Source organism: Phaethon lepturus, unplaced genomic scaffold, assembly GCF_000687285.1.
Source record: "Phaethon lepturus isolate BGI_N335 unplaced genomic scaffold, ASM68728v1 scaffold5747, whole genome shotgun sequence".
NCBI lineage: Eukaryota > Metazoa > Chordata > Aves > Phaethontiformes > Phaethontidae > Phaethon > Phaethon lepturus.
In genome coordinates, this window is record NW_010552479.1 from 69,401 (window position 1) to 93,758 (window position 24,358).

At 38.0% G+C, this 24,358-nt stretch overlaps 1 protein-coding gene across 1 annotated transcript in view; it reads left to right on the forward strand.

Annotated features, from left to right (window-relative positions):
• CPXM2 (carboxypeptidase X (M14 family), member 2) overlaps positions 1-20,570 on the forward strand; it is a 78,258-nt gene extending 57,688 nt beyond the window's left edge. The window contains exons 6-14 of the mRNA XM_010291220.1: positions 922-1,010; positions 6,251-6,374; positions 7,837-8,033; positions 8,901-9,080; positions 10,080-10,377; positions 14,266-14,405; positions 14,935-15,027; positions 19,147-19,153; positions 20,317-20,570. Of these exons, the coding sequence (XP_010289522.1) occupies positions 922-1,010; positions 6,251-6,374; positions 7,837-8,033; positions 8,901-9,080; positions 10,080-10,377; positions 14,266-14,405; positions 14,935-15,027; positions 19,147-19,153; positions 20,317-20,570 (1,382 nt within the window). The remainder of the gene's footprint in view (positions 1-921; positions 1,011-6,250; positions 6,375-7,836; positions 8,034-8,900; positions 9,081-10,079; positions 10,378-14,265; positions 14,406-14,934; positions 15,028-19,146; positions 19,154-20,316) is intronic.
• Positions 20,571-24,358: the final 3,788 nt, after the last annotated feature.

The following is a 24,358-nucleotide window of genomic DNA, read 5'->3' on the forward strand; positions in this document are numbered from 1 at the left end:
AGCTATAAGTTTTTCTGTTTTAAAAAAAGAATTTTTATTCTCTAGAGACAGTGTCTTTTGGCTGTGTCGCAGTAAGACAGGATGATATTTAGGCTTTCGTATTTGGCTTCTTTACCAATAATTTTAAACCAAATGAAGATCATTTTGTGTGAAGAGAAACAATTTTTCATAACAGCCTGACAACCACCGGTCTGACAAATGATCACTCAAAATTCCAGACATCCCAGTTATGGCAAATTAAAGAATGTGTCCAAAGTTTTCCAAAAAGAATTGTTTATCTCTAAAAATAAATCATAATAGATTAGGCTAGCAACACACTTGTCAGGAAATGTAAAGCTGAAGCCTAACAGTCTTGGTCTGTTTTTTTTCCCAGGTGAACAGCTTGGAAAGTCAAGGAAACAAAGGTGTTTGTTCTATCTGCATAGTCTCCTTTGGTACTTCAAAACATACAAGATAGACATTATTTCCATATAAAAATGAATATGCTAATTTTAAGTAACAAAGTCCTCTGACTTCCACAAAAAATGTTTAAGAAAATAGTCAGGAATGTTTAATATGCACAGTAGATCCTTTCTGTATTTTGCAAGCAGTGCAGAGACTCTGAAAATACTCGTCAAGAAAACTAGAAGATAACTCCTTGTAATAGTAAATTAATCAAGTAGACACAAATCATTTACTGGGGCTTTTTCCTCTGATGTAATTTTTTTACTCTTTTATCTTTCATCTGACTCATCATTTTTCCAGTGCCTTTTTCCCTCCCCTGTAGCCAAAGGATGCCCTTCTGTTTTTCTGTTGAAGTTCAGTTGTTCGTGCAAAGTAGAATGGAATTCAGATTTCCACGTTCCTTGCATGCGTTATGGTTAAGCATCTTTGTATTTGAAATTCATAAGCACATGAAAATTCTTTTATTTCTTTTCTCAGACCCAAATAATTATTACCACAGAAGAAATGAAATGACGACCACAGATAATCTTGACTTTAAGCATCACAACTACAAAGAAATGAGGCAGGTAGGCAAAGAAGCTGGTGCATGACCTCCTGGGTGGAGGGTGGATGGGTGCAGGCTTTTGAGCTCTTATAGAATCTGAATTTTACCTGTTAAAAATATTATTAAATGGTGTCTGCAATCTATCTTAAAAAAATATTTTTTTTCTTTTAATGTATTAAAAGCAGCAATCTATTAAAATCACACAATCTTAATTTGTGCATCATCTAACTTTAAACAGGTGACACTATGTGACAAAGAGTATTTATGCATAACATGCCATCGTTTTTCTTCCATGTATATTTGAGTGGTGAATGTTACACTGGTTTCCTCCTTTAGATTTCACCCTGACTTAACCATCAGAATTCTCTTATATTTCAGTGGTTTTGGATAATCAGAATAAATTATACAGAGTCCAATGCTGTATTCACAGTTGTGAAAAACAGCAAAAACTCACCAAAAAACACTAGGAAAAAAAATCCTATTAATATAATTTTAAATCTGCCATCCTTGTTAATCTTTTTCCTTTAACTTCAAATAGGCAACCTTATTGTTGTTTTTGTTATTTTTTTTAATCTTGCTTCGTATCACCACAGGCATAGGTGTGGGTTGTCTTAAAGAAATATTTCTGCCACCTTTCTCTTCAACTATAAAGATAAGTTTGGACTTGAAGTGTGCGAATCATTTGCTGTTTGCTGAATTTTCAGTGTATTTATACTGCATGAATCACCATTCACCTTTCTTGAGCAATTGTGTACTGAGTCACACATTTATTTTGGTAGAGATTTCGTGGCCTATATTTCTTAGTACAAAGATTATACAAGTAAAAACTCAGTTGGCATAATTACTGTCAAGAACAATAAAATAAAGTGTATTTTAGATTCTCATTGCAGAAAGACAGCTTGGTCAAGTTAGAAATATCTTTGGGAAAAAATGCAGCATTAAAACAAAATGTTTTTTCACTTTTCATAAAAGTAGAAAATTTGCAACTGTGGCTGAGAGATGGCCAGTCGTGAACTGTCTGACTCTGATCTCCCAATTTCTGGTTGTGTCTGGTATGTGTCAAAATAGTTAATTCATTTAGAGCTCATTGGATTCTAATTGTGTGCTGCTGCTGGTAGGCCAAAGATTGTGGGTTGGGTTGCAATTAAGTCTTATATCCCTAAAACTATTCTTGGAACTTCATGATTTCTTTCCTGAGTGTAAAACAGAAGAGCAACTCTCAAATTCCAGAGTCGACTTAAAAAAAAAAAAAAAATAAATAAAATACTGTGCATTATTATCAGTTTTGTTAGCTACCTCACTGCCAACCCTCTTGGGAAAATGTTGTTTTTGAAGTTATTTGTCGTAAACACTGAAGAAGGAGGAGGAGAGGGTGTTCCCTGGGCCATGTTTTGGAAGAATTATGTTACATTACAATATGTCAGGTATTTGTGAGAGGGAAAGATTTTCTCAGTGTTAGATTATTTTAATAGAACTCTCTGTTTAGGGAGATGAAATTTATAGTACCTATATCTTGTTTTAGAAGAGCATTCAAGATTCTTCTTTCAGTCAATAGGAACACTCACTATATCTCATATGAAGAAGTCAGAAGTCCAAAATACTTATGTGATGTATTCATGCTGTATAGGACGCTGTTAAAATTGTTGATAGATACCCCCTGAAATAGTTTGAGATGGACATTTGAGTACAACCTCATCTTTGAAATAACAAACCCAGATTATATCTTAGGAAATAGGAGCGTTAGTTTTGCAATCCATTTTACTGGATATGACTTATCTTTGGACAAGCCAGACTCCAAACACCCCTGAAGTTTTGTGTTTCTCTTCATGGTCCACTCTCTTTACGGATGTAATGATAATACAGAACATTGAAGAGCACTGAGTGCATATACAAGAGTATATGTTCCCAATTGAACAGGTTTATTTGAGGGTGGAACAACCAATTGAAGGCTAGAGTGACACCCAGCCAACACCCTCGGTTGCATGCAATGCCAGGTCGTCAGTCTCTACCTGACAGTCTCCAGGCTCAAGGAGGAGGTAGTTTCTGTTTTGGCTCACAGCACAACCAAGAAATACAGAGATCTTGGTAGTGTTAACAGTTTGACTCGATGATCTTGAGGATCTTTTCCAATCTAAATGATTCCATGATCTCTGCAGAGGATAAAGAATATCCCTAACCTGAAAGGCACTGACTGAGAGTCCTTTTGCCCCCTTCAAGTATAGATGGCACTTAGACCTACATTTAATACACCTTTTCTGCAAAATGGGGGAATTGGACCTTCAGTGACCAGTTTTACGGGGCTTCTTCAAAGACTGCATGCAGTCATTTTCCAGGGCGCTAATAAGGTAAATAATTGGTAGTGACAAACAAATAGGAACTGTCAAATAAGAACTGTTAGTGAATGTAATTGTGAAAGTGTCTTACAGTCCTGCTGGTTGTTAAAGCCCTGACTGACTGTTATCATCAATTGTCTTTGACAGTTTGTACAAAGCGCAAAGAAAACTGTGACATTTCAGGTGACCTATTGTGCCGTTTGTAGGAAATGGGTATGAGAAAAGCAAATATGAAATATGTTAATTTGCAGTATTGTATTTACATATAAACATTTAACTACGTTACTATATCCATACTGTTATCAAAAGAGCCACAGTGAAGTCTGCTGCAGAGGCCCTAATTCAGGCAAGGTACTTACTTTGACTCAGAAAGTAATCACATGCTCATCATTAAAGAGATGATGGGGAGTTTACTGAGCCTGATACAAACATTTTCACTGATTATAATGTACTTTGAACTTGGTCCTAGGCATCTTTCTTGTTAGTAATTAACACTTAAAATACTTTCAACTGCTTCCCTAAATTGACGTTCTTTGTATCCTACGCGCACTGAAGTGCCAGGCACGTTAGGAAAGCTTCTGCTCTGCAGCTCTATTTCAGAGGCAGCTCCGAGAAGACAGGCTCCTCTTCCCTGTTTCACACCTTGGAGAGCTGCATGGATGCAGCGATACATCAGCCAGGAAGGAGTTTCCCGCAGTTTGGAGCAGAGAGGAATTAGTAAACACAGGGCTGAGACAGTAACATTATTTGTACATTACCGAAAGCCATCTTTAGCTTGCTAAAATAGACCTTCTTTTAATGCAATATCTACACTCATTGGCAGAGTGAAAAAAAATATTTATCTCTATTGGAGAAAAACATGGTTCCCGATCCAATGATAATCCATTTCATCCTCTTGTCAGTAGGACATAAACTAGTAATCCCCACACAGTAGACCTGGGCTAAGTTTTGGCCTGTGAGGCTCTAGGAAGAGGTCCATAGCTCCATATCCATTGATAGTATTTTTGATTCATTACGAGCAGGTTGACCATGAAGATTTAAGGCAGTCTCTCTCAAAAATTGACTCATTTAAATCAAACACTATAAAATGTAAAACTGTCCTCTGGCTTCACGTGTGTGTTTCAGCTGGAACAGCAAATGACCTACCCACTCATGTATGCCCAGAATGTTAAAGAGAGTCGCATGGAAATAGCTGGGTACCTATAATACCAGCACACTGATAATGATGACGGTGGTGAAAAAAGTGGATATGAAACTAGACAATAAAGAGATACTGTAACTGACTGTATTTTTCAGACAAGTGCTGAGTTTAGGTTTGCAAAAGAAATTGTTTCTCGTATGTATAAAACCAATGTGCGAGATGAGCAAATGTACAAAAATAGTATCTTTTCGGTCTCTTTGCAATGTGATTATAAATAGAAGTGAAGCCTTTCATGAGAGGAATTTTAATGATGTTCTTCCCGATGTGAATTGTGTTTCCACTTAGATTTGCTAAAAGGTGGCATGGGAATTGGACACATCTAATTATTGCATTTTTTAAACCATCAGCCTTGTGATCATCCAATATTGTTTCTAAATTAACACCATGTAAGCAAAGGGTTTTGTTATGCTACAATATTTCTTTGATAATGTATGCATCCTTGTTTATGAAAAGATTGTCTAATTAATAACCCCTAGGGTTCCAATTTACAGTAAAGTCCTTATTTCTTTCTTTAATGCCTTCCAATGAAAAAAAAATGAGGCAGATTCTTGTTATTTAAAGCTATTTGTAATAACTTCTTATTCTTAACATATACATTTTCAGTCTTGTTTGTAAATATTAACATTCACCCGAAATGCCACAGTAGAGTGTTTGTGGGACAATTTAGACTCCAGATATCCTTCTCTGGGTGACATCTCTGTAACTGCATTGGTTTAAACAGAACTATAACCTTAGCTGTGACCTTCCCTATGTACTCTAGTAAGCACTAAGGCTATTTGATTATATTGTGACTATGTCATGCAGTATCTGCAGAAACGGTGAATAGAATAGATTTTCACAAGAGTAATGTCTTCAGACAGGCTGTTGGCATTGCCATTATTCTATTTTTTATTGAAACTCAGTAAGCAAATTCTGAGGAATCTGTTAGTTACTAAAGAAGTATATCCTGCTGTGTTTATGGAGTCATTCAGATTGTATCTATTTTCCTATTTTGGCCATACCAACATCGCTAACTAACAATTTTCCCATATGGGATTTCACATTGTAATACAAGAAGGGTGGGCTTGGTTTCTGCCTCAGTGGAGGCAGGTGTAGTCAGAATTCACTGGGAAAACTGTCTTTAAATGGATGATATCCTTCCTTCTTTATTTGTTTTGAATTAAGTTGCTGCTACATAGGGGAAAGGAGAGAGAAATCTTTACTGGGCAGGGTGCGTCTGTGGCAACCTGTAATGTACGTGCATTGCCGTGCCACTGATACCCTTGGTCATCTCAATTAATTTAGCTATAGTAAATCACAGAGTGCAGAAAGAAGTGTTAAGGTGGCTAATTACTCTCCATTGTATAATGTTTAAAAAAATGTGGTTTTCTACCTCTTGATAGTAGAGTAGTATGTTTTTGCTGGTTTTATTCCTATTGAACTTCCCCCTCAAGTCCTTAACTTTGTCATAATATTACAAATATATCTCATATAAGATAGATCTTGAACCTCACCTATGCTGTAGTGTTTCATCAGACAGTACTCGGCTTGTTCCAGCTGAACAAACATTATGTTGTGTGATAGCAGTGCCATAAATTCATGAACTAAACATAAAGCTTTTACAACTAAGAAATAAGCAGAAAAGAAAATGAAGAGGTTTTGCCACAACTAATTTAGAATGAAATAATTAATAGCGGATCTATTTTGATGGTGCATTTCCTAACTATATGTCATTTTTTTTGTTGGCAGTTGATGAAAACTGTGAATAAAATGTGCCCGAATATCACAAGAATTTACAATATCGGAAAAAGCAACCAAGGACTAAAGCTGTATGCTGTTGAGATTTCTGACAACCCAGGAGAACACGAAGTTGGTTAGGATTTAGTCTAACTAAATCTGTTGAAGGGTGTTGGGATTTAGCTATTTTTTTTTCGTCATTCTCTCTATCTGCAGTAATTATCACTGATGGAATTATATTCATGGCAGCAAAGATTTCAAATGTATGTGGGAGGAACTTCAGCGCTGTATTTCTAAATGGGGAAGAGGAGGGTGAGCACAAATAGAAGGCATTTTGAATGTGGGATAAAATTCTTTAATGGTAATGAGTTTTATTCTTTACAATAAGAAAATAAAAGTGAAATTTAGTACTGGGGAATGGATTTTAGTTGTGGGGTTTTATGTAGCTTTGGTCAGAAATTTAGCTTTTTTTATATGGGGTGAATGCATTGCAAGCAAGGACAGGTCAAATCTCCCAAATCATCTTTCACTGGTGAGTGTTGGCGTACAATTTCCTACAGTGATAGAATTCTTCAGAATAGAAACTCATTCATTAATTGGTCCTTCTGTGGAGAAAAACAAAGATCTCGCTATGATAGTGCCTGGGGGAGCTGTTAGAATAAAGGTGTCTCGTGCTTTGCCATGTCCATAAATACCCTGATATGTGTTCATCCCACGCAAGGAAGAGTGCTGTGACGTGCTCTTAAGACATCTCCCTACTTTGCCGTAAGGGCTGGATCACAATAGATGCAATTTGTCAGTAGACTTGGGGCTGACCTTAGACTGGAGTCTCTGAATCTCAGATATTAACACCAGATAATTCACCTAATCTGCCTTGTCCACTTATCTATTTTTGAAAGTCCTGCAGAAAACATGCAAGGAGTGTATCATGGGCCAGACAAACTGGGAGGGTGGATCCAGCCACAAGCCATCGCGTGGCCAGTGAGGGTCTACCCTGTTGATGTTTGCAAGTGTTATTCATACAAAGGACAGCTTAAATTATGGGTTTTTTTAACAGCTGACACTATTTCTAATCATCTCTGAAGTATTTTGTAGTTGAGTGCAAGTATTGTGGCATTCAGTATAACCTTGAAAAATATGTGAACCTGTTTTTTGATTAGTGAAGGAAAAGGAGCGTGTGAAGTCAGAGATCAATTATGTACCATTACTGACTGTTATCTTTTAAGAGTAACATCTGTCCCAAAGAACTACTAGCAATGTATTTTTCATGTTATTTTTAGACTACCAGAATTTTTAAAATCTATCTGTAACATGCTGAAATTGTGAGCATAATTAAAAATCTGTTTAATGGAAAATGGGTTTTGGAGGTTTTACACAGTGGCTTTAGATATCACTGATACATAAGCCTGTTTTTCTGAAATAGCAACAGAAAGTAATCATTTGTTTCTGTAAAGTTACGTTTTCATCTATCATTTGTTCAGTTAAGACATTTCTCCAACTCTCCCTAAGGGAATTGTTGCTGATTGACATGAATGAAATTTGGTTAGATATTTGTTTTGCTGCTCTGACTACACTTCTGTTCCATTTGTTTTCCACAGGCGAACCAGAATTTCGGTACATTGCAGGAGCTCATGGAAATGAAGTGCTTGGACGTGAGCTAATTCTTCTGCTAATGCAGTTCATGTGCCAGGAATACCTGGCTGGGAACCCACGCATTGTACATCTCATTGAGGATACCAGAATCCACCTCCTGCCCTCAGTCAACCCAGATGGATATGACAAGGCATATAAAGCGGTAATATGATTAAGAACATATTAGAGAATTATTTTACTTCTATTAGATGAATGAAATGTCATTATTTTATTAATCAAATATCATATTTTACAAGCAATAAAAATAAAGAAACTTTAAAATAAACACATCAAAGCAAACAAACAACTGAAACATCTTACTCGGGGAAAAAAGCTCAAAGAAACAGTATTCTATGTGGCACTGGCTAACAGGAAGATATGTATGGAAAGGAGGGTCGTGAAGACTGCCAGAACAAACCATACTGCAGCGTATAGATCAATGGGAACACCATTACAGAAAATGGAAAATTCATGCAGTTTGTTTCTCATGAGACACCAAGCTAAGCACATGAAAGTTTGCATTCTTCCGCAGCTGAAATTTAATAGTGTGTCTTTAAGGAGAGAACAATGTGTTGGGCATCGTAATAATTCTGTCTGGAAGAAGACAGACACCAGGAGGAAAAATTGCAGGGGCTAGTCAAATGCCCTGGAAAATCCTCCAGGGCAGTCTGCGGAAGACTGGAATACAAAAGTCACACTCACAGCCATGGAAGGGAATATATGCTGTCTCCACTGCAATCCGGGGGGAAAACCAGTCTTAAATAGAAACGTTGAAAACAAACCCGAACATTTTGGCTAACACCAAGTAATTTTTCATGGGTTTTGCTTCACCTCATTCAAAGTTTCAAACAAACTGAAAAAAAGAAAATTATTAATTTCAGTTAATTTAAATAATTCCTTCCATTGCTCTGTATAGAATTATCTCTGACACACCCCCAAACACTTGCTGAGGGCTCACAGGTTCATGTATTCTGAAAAAACATTTATCTTTTTTCTTTTCTTTCTTTTTTCTTTTTTTTTTTAATTTAAGGGCTCAGAATTAGGGGGCTGGTCTTTAGGACGATGGACTCAGGATGGCATTGACATCAACAATAATTTCCCTGATTTAAACTCTTTGCTCTGGGAGTCAGAAGATCAGAAGAAGAGTAAAAGAAAAGTTCCGAACCATCACATCCCAATCCCTGACTGGTACCTGTCCGAAAATGCCACTGTGAGTAAGGCCAGAGAGAGAACACAAAGGCTGGGGCATGCTGAAAGAGCAAGATTTCTCAAGAAATTAGTAACTTGTGGGTGAAGTTACATACCTGATCTAAGCTACTTGTCTAGGCTTCCTTGTTAGTCAATGGAACTAAAAATGCACCCCAAAAGTACGATTCACCGCTGTATTTTAGAGGCAGCCCTTGGGAAGAGAACTGCTTCCCAGAGGATTCTCTTTTCCCTGAACTATTGCAAGAACCTGGAGGACTCGATACCCAATTTTTTGGCAGAAACAGATGGCGAAACAAAAACTCACCACAGGGCTCAGTCCTGTGAATCAGACTTCTCCCTAGTTTTGCAGTGTAGATGAGCTCTTTGCAAACTCAGTCACTGTACGAATTTCTCCTGGGATGTTCTTATTTGTTCTAGTTTGAAATATATTCTTATCTGAAATAACACAGCAAATGCTGAGGCATATGCAAAACCAATGCAGTGACTTATGCTAAAGTCATTTATTGGATTGTAGCGCCAAAAATGTAACTTATTTTTGCATGGCCTTTTAAATATAATGGCAACTATTTACAGTGGCTGAGATTTCCCCAGTTTGAGGCGAAGGCACTTAACTGTGCCAGTTCTGTGGGCTTTAGAAATATTTCAGTGTTTAAAATCCCTTATTTCAAAAACTCATTTCAGCCCATGGCAAGGGGGAGCAGTGTCATGGTCTGACATCTGTCTGTTTCTGCTCTTGGCCTCACTCTACATAGATGTTCCTGCTGCATAAATTACTAACATTAAGGTTTTGTTAGTTTTTATGGGTGGCCAGTGACCTCCCAAGAATGGCTGGCAGGCACCACAGCTTAAAGAAGCCCTTCTCCTTGGTCACATCTCTTGTGCTGGCTACTTGCTCCACGCTAAGAAACTCACAGCAGGACTCCTGCATATGGTCTACCTTTAAAAAAAGATTATCAAATTTCACGGGTTGAATCAAAGCTGCTGTTTCTTTTTCTCCCAGGTGGCAGTTGAGACGCGGGCAATCATAGCATGGATGGAAAAAATTCCTTTTGTGCTGGGTGGCAACTTGCAGGGAGGAGAGCTGGTGGTGGCATACCCCTACGATATGGTGCGATCGATGTGGAAAACCCAGGATTACACACCTACCCCAGACGACCACGTCTTTCGCTGGCTTGCATATTCCTACGCCTCCACGCACCGGCTGATGACAGATGCAAGGAGGAGAGCGTGTCACACAGAGGATTTCCAAAAGGAGGATGGCACTGTTAACGGAGCCTCCTGGCATACTGTAGCTGGAAGTAAGTGTCTGTAGAAGCTGTAATTAGCGTTACCTTGCTAAATATGGTGATGCCACCCCTGCCTGGTGTACATTGCAGAGGTAATGGAGACAAAACACGTGCCCTAAGAGGATTTTGTCCCCATCTGAAAGTCTGTTCGCTGCGTTTCATCAAGTACCAGAGGACTGAAGGAGACTGTCACTAATACCCAGTGAACATTTCATTTACTGCTGAGGTTTCCAAAAGCGTACATGCAATACATCGGTTTTATGGATTCTGTATGTTCAAGATGGTGTGTCAGGAGAAAACCAACCCAGTCCAAACCCACAAGCAGGGGGTAACCTGTCAGCCTTTGCCAGCTCACAGGGTGCCAACAGAAAACTTCTGAACATCAAAGGTAACTGGTGTCAGAGCCAAAGCAGCAACTCCAAGGAGAGATTCCAGTGGTGCTCGGATAATAAAATAATGATTTCAGCCTCCTACTCACTGAACTCAGTCACAGGTCAGCCCCCACTCACATCACTTTGAGTTGTAGAAACACGCCACAAAAAGCTTCTGCTTGCCTGCTACCGTCCTATTTTTAAAAGACCTGGACACCCTTACGCTTTAAACTTTGCATGGGCTCCATAGGCATTTCTGCTGCCAAAGTAAATTACAGACTGCCTCGTTCACCATATGCCCAAGTGTGTCACCCTGTTAAGGAGCATGAAGGGGAAGCCATGTCCTGTAGTGCAGCAAAGCATCGATTTCCAGGAAAGCCCAATTAGAAGCACATTTTTAATGGTAATAGGTGCAGTTATCTCTATGGGTGTACACTTTGAGCAGACTTGGAATCAGGCATTCTGCTGACTCATTACGGTTCTGCTCAAAATCTTTGGGTTTTGTAACTACAGCAGTTAGACAGCATATTTTATGAAATTAAGAAATGAGCTGTGCATCTGCCCTCGCTTGAATGACAATAGGAACAACTGCAGCAGTAATGGCAAACAGATGCAAGTGAGCGTCTGTGCAGACCACGTTTTATGGGAGCTGGCTCACGTTTGTAATTTGCAGGTAGTTTCGCTGCATAAACATTTCTAGATTTTGGACGCGGCTTTTAAGGTTTTACGTTGGCGCATGTAAAGTTAATGCTGGCCAGACTTTAAAGGCTAGAGCCAAGAATTAACTTTTCTTTTCACTTATTTTTTCAGGAGGTTAAAAAGTGCTGTGTGAACTCAGGGGGAAAGATTGAACTCTTGGATCACAAGGCCAATGCTTAACAATACATTTCTATGCGTTTCTGCAAATTCTAAAATAAAACCTCTGAATGCTAACTTGACAACTTAATTATCTAATTTATGAATTTAATTTTCCTAAGTGCTATGAGAAACATGATTATGAATCGATCCAGAAAAGATGACATTGGCCACGTCACTAAGAGCTGTCAGGCTAAGTTATATTAAGTACTGATGTACAATATAGATGGTGAATGGTATCTTGATTTCTTAGTAAAAATTGAGTATTGGATTTGGTTCTTCTGATTTGTTTTATTGTTTTATGATGTTTCTCATTATAGCTTACATCCTGTTCTCTTACGTTATAGTAAGACTTCCGAGATTGTCTTTGAGTAAAATGCTGGAATATTGCTTTTACTTTCAATTCTTTACACCTTGGACTCCAGAATAAACCTCAAAAGATGTGGTTTCCATTTGACCTCAGCCTCCAATCTGCAGGATGGTTTTAGACTTCTTCTCTACTTAGACTAATGGAAGAGAGTCATTTTATTGCAGATATATATATGTATACATATATATGTATTGCAGACGGTAGTTAACAAATGGCACCTTCTGTTGTAAAGGGTTGTCCAAATATGATTCCAGATTTGAAGACAAGTTTCTTCTATGTTTTTTCACTCTGTAATTCCATGACTATACAGTATATATACGATGCATAAAAACTTTTCACTGCTCATGCCATGGGAAAATTTATAAGGGATTTTTCTAATTTCTTTTCAGCACCAGAGAGTCCCTAGAGAAGTATGTGTACCACAGATATCTTGCACAGATATGCCTTTGAAACCCAGCCATACTATTTTCTGCACATATTTTGGATTGCAATAAATGCAAGTTCTTTGGCAATTTTACATATAACGTTTCTGCACTGGGTGAACTCCACAAAGGCAAAGCACAGCTGAATTTCATTTTATTTCCAGTGTTTTCAAGGCTGGATTTGCATTTTTCAGACAGTACACAAAGAGCTGCTGTTGGCAACATTAAACTATTTTCTTAAATACATGTATTAAAACTGAGCAATTACTGTGTATTGCGAAACATTTCACAATAGATTAATCAGGATGCGATATAGTATGTGAGGGAAAAATAATTCTGGCTGCTTCTCAAACAGAGGGGAAGCACGTTTATGCAGAATAGCATATGCCACTGTCTGATGTTTAAGCTTTCCTCATCAAGAAAAGTGAAAAGCTTAACATCTGTATTATATAATCCTCCTGCTCTGCATCTAGAAAGCACTGAGCTCTCGTTAAATACTTGACTACTGCTCTATGGTAATTGGACAGGACTAGGGGGGGTTTAAACTCTTTTCAGTCAGAAGCACTTGGTGAATGCATTTCCTGCTACACTTTGCCATGTAAAATATAACAAATAATGATCATTAATAAATGTTTAAAATTTTTTTTTATTTGAAATGCAGGTGGATAATAAGAAATGAAGCTCCCATCATTTCTTCCTCTAGTATTGATGTACTGTATCATGTTATCTGTGTGATTGTGGAGAACCAATAAATGGAATTTCCCAAAGGAAAAAAATTGTGAGAAATGGAACAGAAATCTGGAGAATGGAAATGTTTGAGATCTGTATCTAAATACAGTCTTCCTTAGTGCTCAGGACCTTTGCAAAGGTCATAGTGCTCTCTATAATGTAGACGTAAACTGCAGCTCCTCAGAGGTTAGAGGTACTGAGGTACCTGGGTTTTGATTAGGACAAATTAGGATATTTTTAATGGAAATCCCAGTGGTCCAGTCCTCTGCAAAGCCATAACAGGGAGAAAACAGAATAGATCCTTTCATTCCTTACAAACAAACAGACACCATATATAACTTAAAAGAATTACTATCTTGATTCTTCTGGCTTCCTATCATTTAGATTACTTAACATGGGATAACATTTAGACTGACAAACTATTTCACCAACTGTTCTGATAAATCATTTTTATATAACAATCACTGTGTGTGCATTACTCTGCATCCCAACATTTAGGGTTGTATAAATTTAGTTAATGGCCACACATCCATGCAAGCTAGCATAGATGTCCCATTTCTACTGAGGACAAACATAACTGAGAGCTGCTCCAAGGAATTGAGTCCAGGATCAGTGAAGCTTAGTGCTTTCTTAAAAGCAAAGCACAAGTTTTTTACTCTAGAGACAGACCTTTCCTAACATCTTCCTGGTGTGCCCCCATCTTCTCCATCAATACCATAAAACTTTATCCAGAATTAATTTAATATTTTGTGGTTTATTTTTTGCTAAATCTCTATTTCCTTTAAGTATTCTGGTAGCAGAAGTGCGCTACTTTTTGCAGCAAAGGAATTGGGGATGTGGTGCTGGGCTGACATGGTGGCCTGGGCTGTCATGGTGCAATCTTGTGTCCCTTGTTTTGAATGTGTTGATGGGACACTGTCTTTAGAAAGTCTTATTTTGTTAAATGTATAGCTCTGATGTTACTCTGGTGCCTTGTTACAGGATAAATGGCATTTTTGAAAAATTCTGTCCTGCCAGGTCTGCAGACTAAGTCAGCTAGAAAAATACCCAGTTTGTGTTTAAATAAGTTACATTACTTTGCATGAAATAATCAGATCTGATCACTAGATTAAACAAGGATATAAAATTGTTTCTTTTTTATCCCTGTTGACAGGCATAAATGACTTCAGTTATCTGCACACTAACTGCTTTGAGTTATCCATCTACGTTGGATGTGACAAGTATCCCCACGAGAGTGAGTTGCCCGAAGAATGGGAAAACAACCGCGAGTCCCTGATTGTTTTTATGGAACAGGTATTCAACAGAAGAACAACTTCTGAATAACTTGATGACTTCTTTCAGACTGAAAGGGAGTTTAAGGTTTCTGATATTTTGCTTGCATGACTAATTACACGTTTATTGGTATGTGTGATAGAAACCTTACCTATACGCAATACTGGTGTATCACTTCAGCCAGGCTGTTTTGACTTAGGAGGACAAAATAATGAAGGTTGTTAAAATTTGTCATGAGTGCAGAGCTTGCTAGAAATGACTGCTGGAAAAAAAAAACACCACTTATGCCTGCTGTTTTATCTGTTCGTTTTATGTCTCTTGAATTTGATGCTTCAGGAATCCTAACAGAATTTGTAAAATGGTTCAGAAGTAGCTCATGCCTGGAAAACTGATACTGGGTTAATAATGATATTTCAAAAATGCATGGACCATAAAGTAGGAATAGAATATACTTCATTTGTATATGGAATTAATGATTTGTTGTATCTTCCAAATGATAGTACTGTTCATTGCTGCGCTATATACATTTGTTTGTTTATTCTCTCAATAGGTCCATCGAGGCATCAAAGGCATAGTAAAAGATGTGCATGGAAAGGGAATACCAAATGCTGTTATTTCAGTAGAAGGTGTTAACCATGACATCGCACAGGTAAAAAAAAAAAAAAAAAAAAATCCAAAAACATCAGCACAAATGAACAGATTAATGGTTTAAAAACAAAACACTGAACCTCATTGCAACTTTGAACTTTTTTCTGAGAAAAGCCAGCAGATAGTATACAGTCCAAGGAGAATGTTGCAGAAGGAGTGGCACATGAGGAGGGAATCACTTCTTTCCATGGTACAGCTGTGTAGACAAGAACAGAACTATGACTTTCCTCTCTTCCTCTCTCCACCTGCTTTGAAATATTGAGCAAATAGTCATTTATCTGCCCAAAATCAGTCTGAGTAAGGCTGTGTCTAAAGAACTCTTACTGCTCCTTTTCTCATGTAAAGGTAATGCAAATCTAACCCAGGATAATTATAGCACTGAAAAACAAGGGTGTAGGCAGCGCCTTGCTGGGCGAAGAATGTTTCTCTGGCTGTTAACAGTTATAGGACTGTGTGTGTGGTGGAGATGTGATTGAAAGCTGTGTCCAGAGGAGAAATAGCTGTTGCAGCGAAAGGGGAGTTTCACAACCTGAAGAGTTTCCTGCAAAACATCACAGCTTTATAAAAGATCATTTAACTGGGCTCAGTAGAAACACTGCTTTGCACAGGGGAATTTCAGGCCAGAGAATTACTTTTCAATACGTATAGTTTAAATAATACACACAAATGGCTCTTCGCCTTGTTAACGCAGTCTTGACCTGTATCCAGACACAGGTATGTATACTCAGAGTAAACTCTAAGGCTACTTAATGTCTGGAAAGTAGTTATGGCACTAAATAAAGAACTGTTTTAAATAGATACTAGCAATTATGAGATTAATAGTAGTGCCTGAAAATGGTTGTTGGCAGGTAGCAGGCAGGGTAATGTCTAATGGCCTTTGTGTTTGTGTAATTACTGTATCGTGATTTAAGACACAGTCTTAAATGGAGAAACAATGGAGGGGATAGAGCAAGGAGGGGGAGCATGTGGAAAGAAATAACAAAGCCAGATGTCAGCAGGAGTCTTTAGTGATTGCACTCAAAGTGCTGGTTGCAAAAGGTTAACAAGGTTTCCGCTGGATATTTATAGAAAAGTAGCATCATGGTGAGTAATCAGACAAATCATATTGTTGTGTATTCTAGTTTTGGTTCAATATTAGAAACTGGAACACTAATGCTATGTATTTTTTACATCCTGACTGGCTTTCTGGGTCTTTCATTTGCTACCACTTTCATGTGCTTTGCCATTGAGGTACAGTATGGTACACTTTGTCATATAAACTGATTTCAGGCTATGGAATATCATAGAGCTTTAGATAAGAGACTTCTAATGTTTCCTACAGTAGATTATCTGAGCCAATAATAAATCTTGGAATATCTAACTTAGATTACATTAATTTTATTTCAGTGCTACTGTGTCTCTGTTGTAAAAGAAAACATTGAATGACAGGTACTTAGTTAGGCAATAATAATTCTGCCTTAAATATTTCAAAATGGGACCACTGGGAAATGATAGTGGGAATTAAAGTAATCAGTTGTTTTTCCTTGTCTTGGAAGTCTTGGCAGTCTTGAAAAACTGCCATAAACTGTAGGTTGTATTACTCTGTTAATAGAATTAATATATTGCTCTGGTTGAGGCCAAGCAAATGCAATAAGTGATTAATCTCCAGCTCTCAGTACACTGGATTGCCACATGAAAGAAAAATCAACAGTTTAAAGCCAGCAAACATGCATATGGAAGGGAGTTCTGGTGGCATGGTAGTAGTGGTGGAGGTCCCCAGAATCCACCTTCTAACACTCGGGGAAACTTGCGGCTATTTACGTCTAGATGTAGAGCTCATCTTCTATGGCTCAAGGCCATCTGCAATTGTTAGCAAAAATAAAAGTACTTATTTCATTCTTTTTAGTTCTTTTTTTAATGAGGAGTTTAGGCTGACACTCTGTTTGGGAATCACTTTGTAGATGGGAACATAAAAGTTTTATCTTGTTTCATATTATACAAATAACAATGTATGTCTCATTAGTCTTTGAAACTGGAGAATTTCTGTTGGAGGCAAAAAGCTAAAATGACATGTGTAACTCCAGAGCAAGAAGGCAAATTGCCAGCAGTTGTCTTTTATTTATACTTTTTAAAATGAAATATGTATCCATTTAAACCTCTGAGTTGCCTTGATATCAAATTAGGCCAAGCAGGAGAAGAATTATGGCCACTGTCTCTATTTAGATGCGTTTTGTTTAAAGTGAACTAAGCTGTAAGGTATCTACTGTTTCTTTGATACATTAATGTGGTCAGCTACCCTGTAGAGCCAGACAAGAGTTGTCTGTAAAGGCCCTCTAATAACATTTACTTGTTTGAGAAAATTTCTCTGCTTCTTCCCGTGGACTGAAAAAATGCATGAAAAGCACTTTTTTTAACTTTCTCTTGGACATAAAATATATCTTCTGACACTAAGCTCACAATATTAATAGGCTAATTGAAGTCATTGATTCTGAGAGTAAGCGTTTTGTGGAAAATTATTCCATTTTCTCTTAATGCAGATGTAACTATTGATTAGGTTTCAGTGATTACATGTTGTTACAGTTAGATGTGGACTGTGGTCTATGAGATAACGTTTGGAAGAGAGTTCACCAATCGGATGACCAAATGCACCTGGACACCTTTTTCCCCATGGTGCAAAGGCGGTTTTGTGGATTGCTTCCTGTAGCTGCACATTTTGGAAGTCTCTAAGCAAGCCTTGATGAAGAAATGTAGTTTCTTTCTAGTGAAACACTTCTGTATCACAGCCAGCGTTCAGAGACAGATGCACATTTCTGTCTGATTTTTGCAATAAAGCATAATTAATTTAATGTCACACAATGTTCAGAGACGTTTTTATGAATTTTTTAGTAAGTGTGCTATGATTTCAGTACGCCCAAACGCAAAGATTTTGAAGTAGCATTTAGTAATATTTAATAACCTTTGTCGAAGCTAGGCATACTTCTGGTATTAAAACTCTCCAGCCTCATTCCTGGCTGCCTGTTTAGTAGATAAAGTTAAGGTTTAGGTGTTACATGCATTGGGTATGCAGCACTATGGATGGTTTTCCTGCAGAGTCTTTTGTAGCATTAGGATAGATTTTTATAATGTATTTAAATTAGTAAAAATTGGCACATTTGAGTGTAAATATGACACTTAATTGTAACAAAGGTCTGTACTATCAGGTTCAGAGAGTGTTCCTCTTAACTGAAGTGTTTATGGAGTCATGTCACACATTTAATTTATAATAATACTATCTTCATACTTTTATGCAGTTATTTTATCTAAGCAGACATGGCGATTCTTTTCCAGACCCAATAGGTGGAGAATACATGTAGTCTGCCTCCAGCCTGCTCCCACTGGAACCTATTCTTTTAGCAAACCTATTATTTACTAAATTTATCTGTATTTTTAATTGTGTATCTCTTACCATCTGCCCTGAAATTTTTTACCTACTGCATTTAATCTGATTTTCAGAAAAAAACCTTTTAGTCTGGTATTAAATTCTGGGCAATGACAGCTGACAGAAATACTAACATCTACTTACTTGTAAATGGAATGTGGAGGTAAAGTGCATCCTGCTAACAGCTTAATGTCCAGCTTTGTAGTAATTTCCCAGTGGTGTGTGAATGTGTAGATTTTTTTTTTCTGGCCTTGTGCCGGGTTGTGGTGAACTGCCTGTTAAATGTGTCACAAAAATGTGGGTCGGTTTTGAACTCCAGAGGCTAAAACCAGCCTCTGCGCAAGGATGCCTTCACATCACACATGGGGTGATCCGTCGCCTTTTGTCAGCCCTGTAAGCATAGCTAAGAGCTTTTACAGCTAAAAGTGAGCCCTTAAGGATAAATTCAAGAAACTTGGACAGCTTTATGTTTTGTCTTTTGGCCAAGGTGCCAACAGACCCAGAATCACAGAAACACTAGGTTGGAAAGGACCTTCAAGATCATCAAGTCCAACCATTAATCCAGCGCCAAAAGACCAGACCCAGTAGCAAGGGAGAACTGAATGAAGAGCTTCTCAGACAGCCCTTCCTAGAAACGCCTGAGTCCTGAGAAATAGAACACCTGGACCTTGATCATCACCCCAAGTGGAGTCAAACTGGCTGAAACAAAAACCTGAGCAAACTGGTATGCAAGATCTAACCTGATCGGCTGTGCTTCTGGCACACAAATTCATGCTTGCATTCAGACTACAGTATGGGGATACAGTCAATATTGCTGTTTTGCTCACACTTGCTGTTTGCAAACATGTCTTTTATTCTACCAAATTAAAATCCTGTTTCCTTAAACAGAGGCTAGCTAGTCTGGTCTTTTCCCAAATAGAATATTTTTATGCAAATCATCTTTAGTTTTTGCAACACACTGCATTGTAAGTGACCCAAGGCTAGCGATAGTAAGGCTGTCAGTTCTCATCAGTGCTAAAAAAACCAATCCCTCTTCATACAAGAGATGCTGCATTTCTGTTTGTATGTAGAATTGCATATTTGAATATGCACCTTCAGTCCACGGTGGTTTTTCCCAGGACAGAGTACAAAACTAATTTTAGATATTAGTGTTTCACCTTTTTCAGTCCACATCTAAGCATGATTGCTAGTTAGAATGATATTTAAAAAGAAGTCTAAAACCACCCTGATGGCTAATCTGAGATAATTTACAGGGAAAAAAAGAAGAAAACGGAAAGTCCTGATTCAACAAGGTGTTAAAATACATCTTGTTTTGTATGAGTAGTTTAGTTCATTACAGGAGGAAAATTAGTGTAATAAAACTCAATGTAAGATTTTATAGAAGGGGGTATTTACTTAGATCTCTAAGTGACTTGACATTATGTATTCACACATTTTGCGTGCTGAATAGCAACAAAACATGTTATGTCCAGGCAGTCTGGCTGGGATCATGAGTGTGATGTGGGTACCCCACTGGGGCTCCTCTTGATTCGTTAGTTAGAATTGGTTTGGGGAAGGTGTTTTATACCCCTTAGGAATCACCGACCATTACGAGGTCACCTTTTCCTGACTTCAACTGACAAAAATCTTAAGCCAGACTGAAGTCTGTTGTCCTTTTTTCATCATCTGTAAAATATGTTTGAGGTGTGTTTTCCTGTAGGGTTGGCAGGACGAGGAGGGGTATGTGTGATGGGGGCAGCCTCATTGACACCCTCCCGGTGTGAGGATGCGGGGTTGCTGCCTGTGGGGTCATCTTATCCACGTGCAGACTTTTCTGTGTTCTCATAAACACCTCCTTCCTCAAGAAGAAAGGGCAACTATCCTGAAAACTCTCTTTTTTCCTACCAGGAGCCGATGGGGATTACTGGCGTCTTCTCAATCCAGGGGAATACGTGGTGGGCGTGAAGGCAGAGGGCTACAGCACTGCCACCAAGACCTGTGAAGTAGGCTATGACATGGGAGCTACCCAGTGCGACTTCACTATCTCCAAAACCAACATGGCAAGAATCAAGGAGATCATGAAGAAGTTTGGGAAGCAGCCGATCAGCCTGTCCACCCGGCGGCTCAGGCAGCGGGCTCGGCAGTGGCGGCAGCGGCGATAGACCTCAGCCCGGCAGCCCGCAGCGTCCACAAGCTCTGCTTCTATCAGCCTGGCTGTAGTCATAGTGAGAGTTACGTAGCCTGTCTCTTCATACATATTTCTCTGCACGAGGCCTTTCTGTTAGTGGAGCTGGATGAATAGTGGGTTTTTTTCAGTTTGGCAAAAAATCAGAAACAAAATTCAGGTTGAACCAAAATAAGCCCCGGGTTGGGAGGAGAGGCAGGAAGAATGTAGAAAGATGTTTTGAGTTAATCTGGAAGGAAATTGTTTGTTTGTTGGTTTATTTAATCCTGTGTAAATCTGTTTTCTTTAAGAATAGAGAAGAAAAAAGAAAAAAAAGAGATACACTTATAAAGGGGAAGTGTTGTTTTGAATGAAAAATTGAAAAATGTTGTCTCTGAAGTATAAAATTGGTACATTTTTGCAATTCAAAAAGGTTTTGACACTCCTTACATTTTATTCTCATATGGGAGGAAAGCTGAGAGGGAGCAACTTCTGTTGAATAACATTAAAATTTGTGTCAAAGTTTCAGTCACATGTTCCCTGAAAGTCCACCTTTTGACAAGCACCATAATATTTGGGGGAAAAACCTGAAGTGAACCGACCCACCTTAGCGTTTCCGCTTGGGTTGTTTATATCTAAGGATGTCTTCTGATTCTAGAGTTTAATGCCGGGAGTGTTTTCTCCTCTGGCTTTTTAAGGCTGTGTTTTTACTCCATGAACTAAACCTAATGAAAAGGACTTGGGATAAGGACCACTGCAGCACTGTGGCATGGCACCCCCTCTCTAACCTGGGAGAAGGACTTGGAAAAAAACTTTTCTTGTGGATACAGCCAGTCATATCGCATGTATGAGAGGAGAGGTTTGTGCGTAGTTCACAAATCCACTGATATCATCTTTTTTCTTGATTTTTGGCCTGCCTGTAAGTGCCATTTGTGCTCGTGCACACCTTGTGCCACCATCTTCTACAACATGCAAAGGGTTTTGTATTCCTCTGCATGGTCTGCTCATCTTGCCACTGCGGCTGCTGCTGCTTTTCAGGCCTTACTTCTCTATGAGAGCAAGATTTGTGCTTTCTTATTGGCTTTTAAGTAACAAAATTGTACAGCAGATAGGATTGAGGTTCAGGAAAGATGCAGATCAGACCTAGGAAAGAATTAATTAAATAAACACTGGACAAAGTATCAGCTGGTGAAAATCAACTTTGCTCTGCCAGCTTCAATGTTATGACCTTAATTATACCAAATGAAGGGCCAGCTGTATGATTTTAGCCAGTCAAAAGTCTGTGGCTACATAAACATCTCTTAATAAGCTCAGTAGAAAGACTGTGGCATACACTTCCAAATACAATTCTGTTTAAAACATTTTAATTGCTATTACAGTTTTTGCCTATTTGATATGATTCTTGGAAAAGACATTCACCAAAGTATCATTCCAAACTGAGGAAAAATAAAGTGAAGGTAGAAAACTTAACTGTAAAAATACCACATGCCATCTGTATTAAATCTTTTTTCTTGTCAATGAATCTTGTAAACACATAAAAGGCAAAAGATTGCAGAATGAATAATATAATCATGAACCTCTTGCATAATAAATAGTCATATTCTTAAATTTCTTAGACAATTCCAGTCCATGCTTGCTCTGCAGATACCACTAAACAGCAGCAATGTATTTGGCCATGAGGGCTCAAAAAAAATAGAAGACTGCATACGTAATTTTCTGTAACTGAAATTATGGAACTCTAGCTCCCAGTCAGCGTCATTGAAATTAAATAATAGAGGTAAACAAATAATCCAATCATTATATTAGGATTTGGAATTATATTTTACTTATTTCATTCTGTTTACCACCCTTACAAAATTCTATATGCCATATATTTTTGTATAGCAAATATAACAGAAACCTGTCAAGAATGTTTTTTTTTGGCAGCTGAGAAGGGATTAATGATGTCTTTGCACAGGTAGCGATGTGAAATAATTTTGGAATACGGAGTAATGACAGCAGACAGTTTGTTAGCAGTTTAATTTGGCTTGTTTGTTGGCATACGTTGATTTTGTTACCACCACAATAGATTACGGCCATACATGATTTTTTTGTGTTATGAACTGATGGAGTTTCTTAGGTGGCTTCTCTCTGGAGTCCCATGAAGGTTACCCAGTCATCTTGCTGGGGGTAGTTGGCATATACAGGCAAACCAGGAACTAACCAGTCAAATTTAAATCACTGATAATCAGATTTAAGGTGGAAACCACCGTCTTAGTCCTGGCAGGTCAGTTCTTTCTACCTTGAAATAATGTTTCAGGCTGGTTTGAGATGTATTTACAATCCTAGAGGTTCCTATGCTTTGTTCTCAGGTTATCTCAATAAGAAGCTATTTTTTACTGGATAGCAAGAAGTGGATTTGATGGGAAATTCTTCAACATTTATTAGCTAATAATAAACTGTGATTGCTAAAGACCCCAGTAACATCAGATGCTGAAGACAGTGGCCTTGGTGCTCTTTACTGGCCATGACTAGTGCTTACACATACTTGGGCACAGCAGAACTATAACTAATGAAGGTGACCTTACTCCATTTCAGTCCAGGCATTACTAAATAAATGGCCTAATAGCTGTCAAGTGTACTTGTCTGTGCAATTATTTTTTTTATTGTCCAGCACCTTTACACTGGAAAACACTCAGGTTTGAAGGAATTTTACTAGGAACTTCAGATGTGTGACTATCTCGTGCTGAGATAAGGTGCCTGCCCTGAATATAATAATACTGAACTGATGTGTGGCCTATTTACTGCTATAGTTATGTACTCGAGAGTTTAAAATGTTCAATTTCTTTGAAATACATAGCACTGCTATTTAATCTTTAGATAAATCCGAACCGCAAACCAGTAAATCTGGATACGAGTGTTTTCTATTTTATCTACCTTTTCCATATCTTTAGAACAGGTAATTTTTTTCTAAACTCTGTGCTTTTAATCTCTTTTCCTTTTAGTGTTGTAGGAAAATAGGCAACCCTGCAGAAACAACAGGAAATAAAACTTGAGGGTGGATCCTTTTATAATTACAGATGCACTTTAACAGCTACTCACACAAGGACTTTGCTAAACTTTGATCAGCCTGATATAAAAGAAAAAAATACAGTCTCTTCCAAGAAGTAAGAAATTGAATTGTATAATCTTACCCACACAGTAAAGGTTAAGCAAATAAAAGGTTAAAATAAGACATATTCCACTCTCCTTGATAATACCAGCCGCCAGTCATCTGACTGATAATCATAAGATACAGCAGGAACTGGCTGGCTTCTCCTTGACTACCCATGTCATGCTATCCAGCTATTCATTTTTTTATCTATTTAATTATCATAATTTTTATCACCCTGTATCTCAGTTTTTCTCATCCATCTTAGTAACTACAAGCACGCTAACGTCTCAAAGACAGATCTCAGTATCTGCAAATTGGTTTGGGAATGCTGAAGCCAATAGAACTGTATCTATTAAGACTATACCTACTTACACATGTTGATATAAGTGCAGTGAAACTTCGTAATCTCTAACCCAAATTTAATCTGCTGGCACCAGAAGACTGTTAAGAGTATCTGCGTATCACTTTTACCAGGAGGTTGAGTTCTGCGTGGGTAAAACACACTGACGTGAATGTAAATGAAGTTATTGACTGTGCTGGTGAAGAAATGCAATTTTTTGTTGGCTCTTTTAAGGCTGTCACATATTTTCAGCTTTTTGTCACCAACTACTTTCCCTTCTTTTATTCATGGGTAGTTGTGGGTTTTTTTTCCT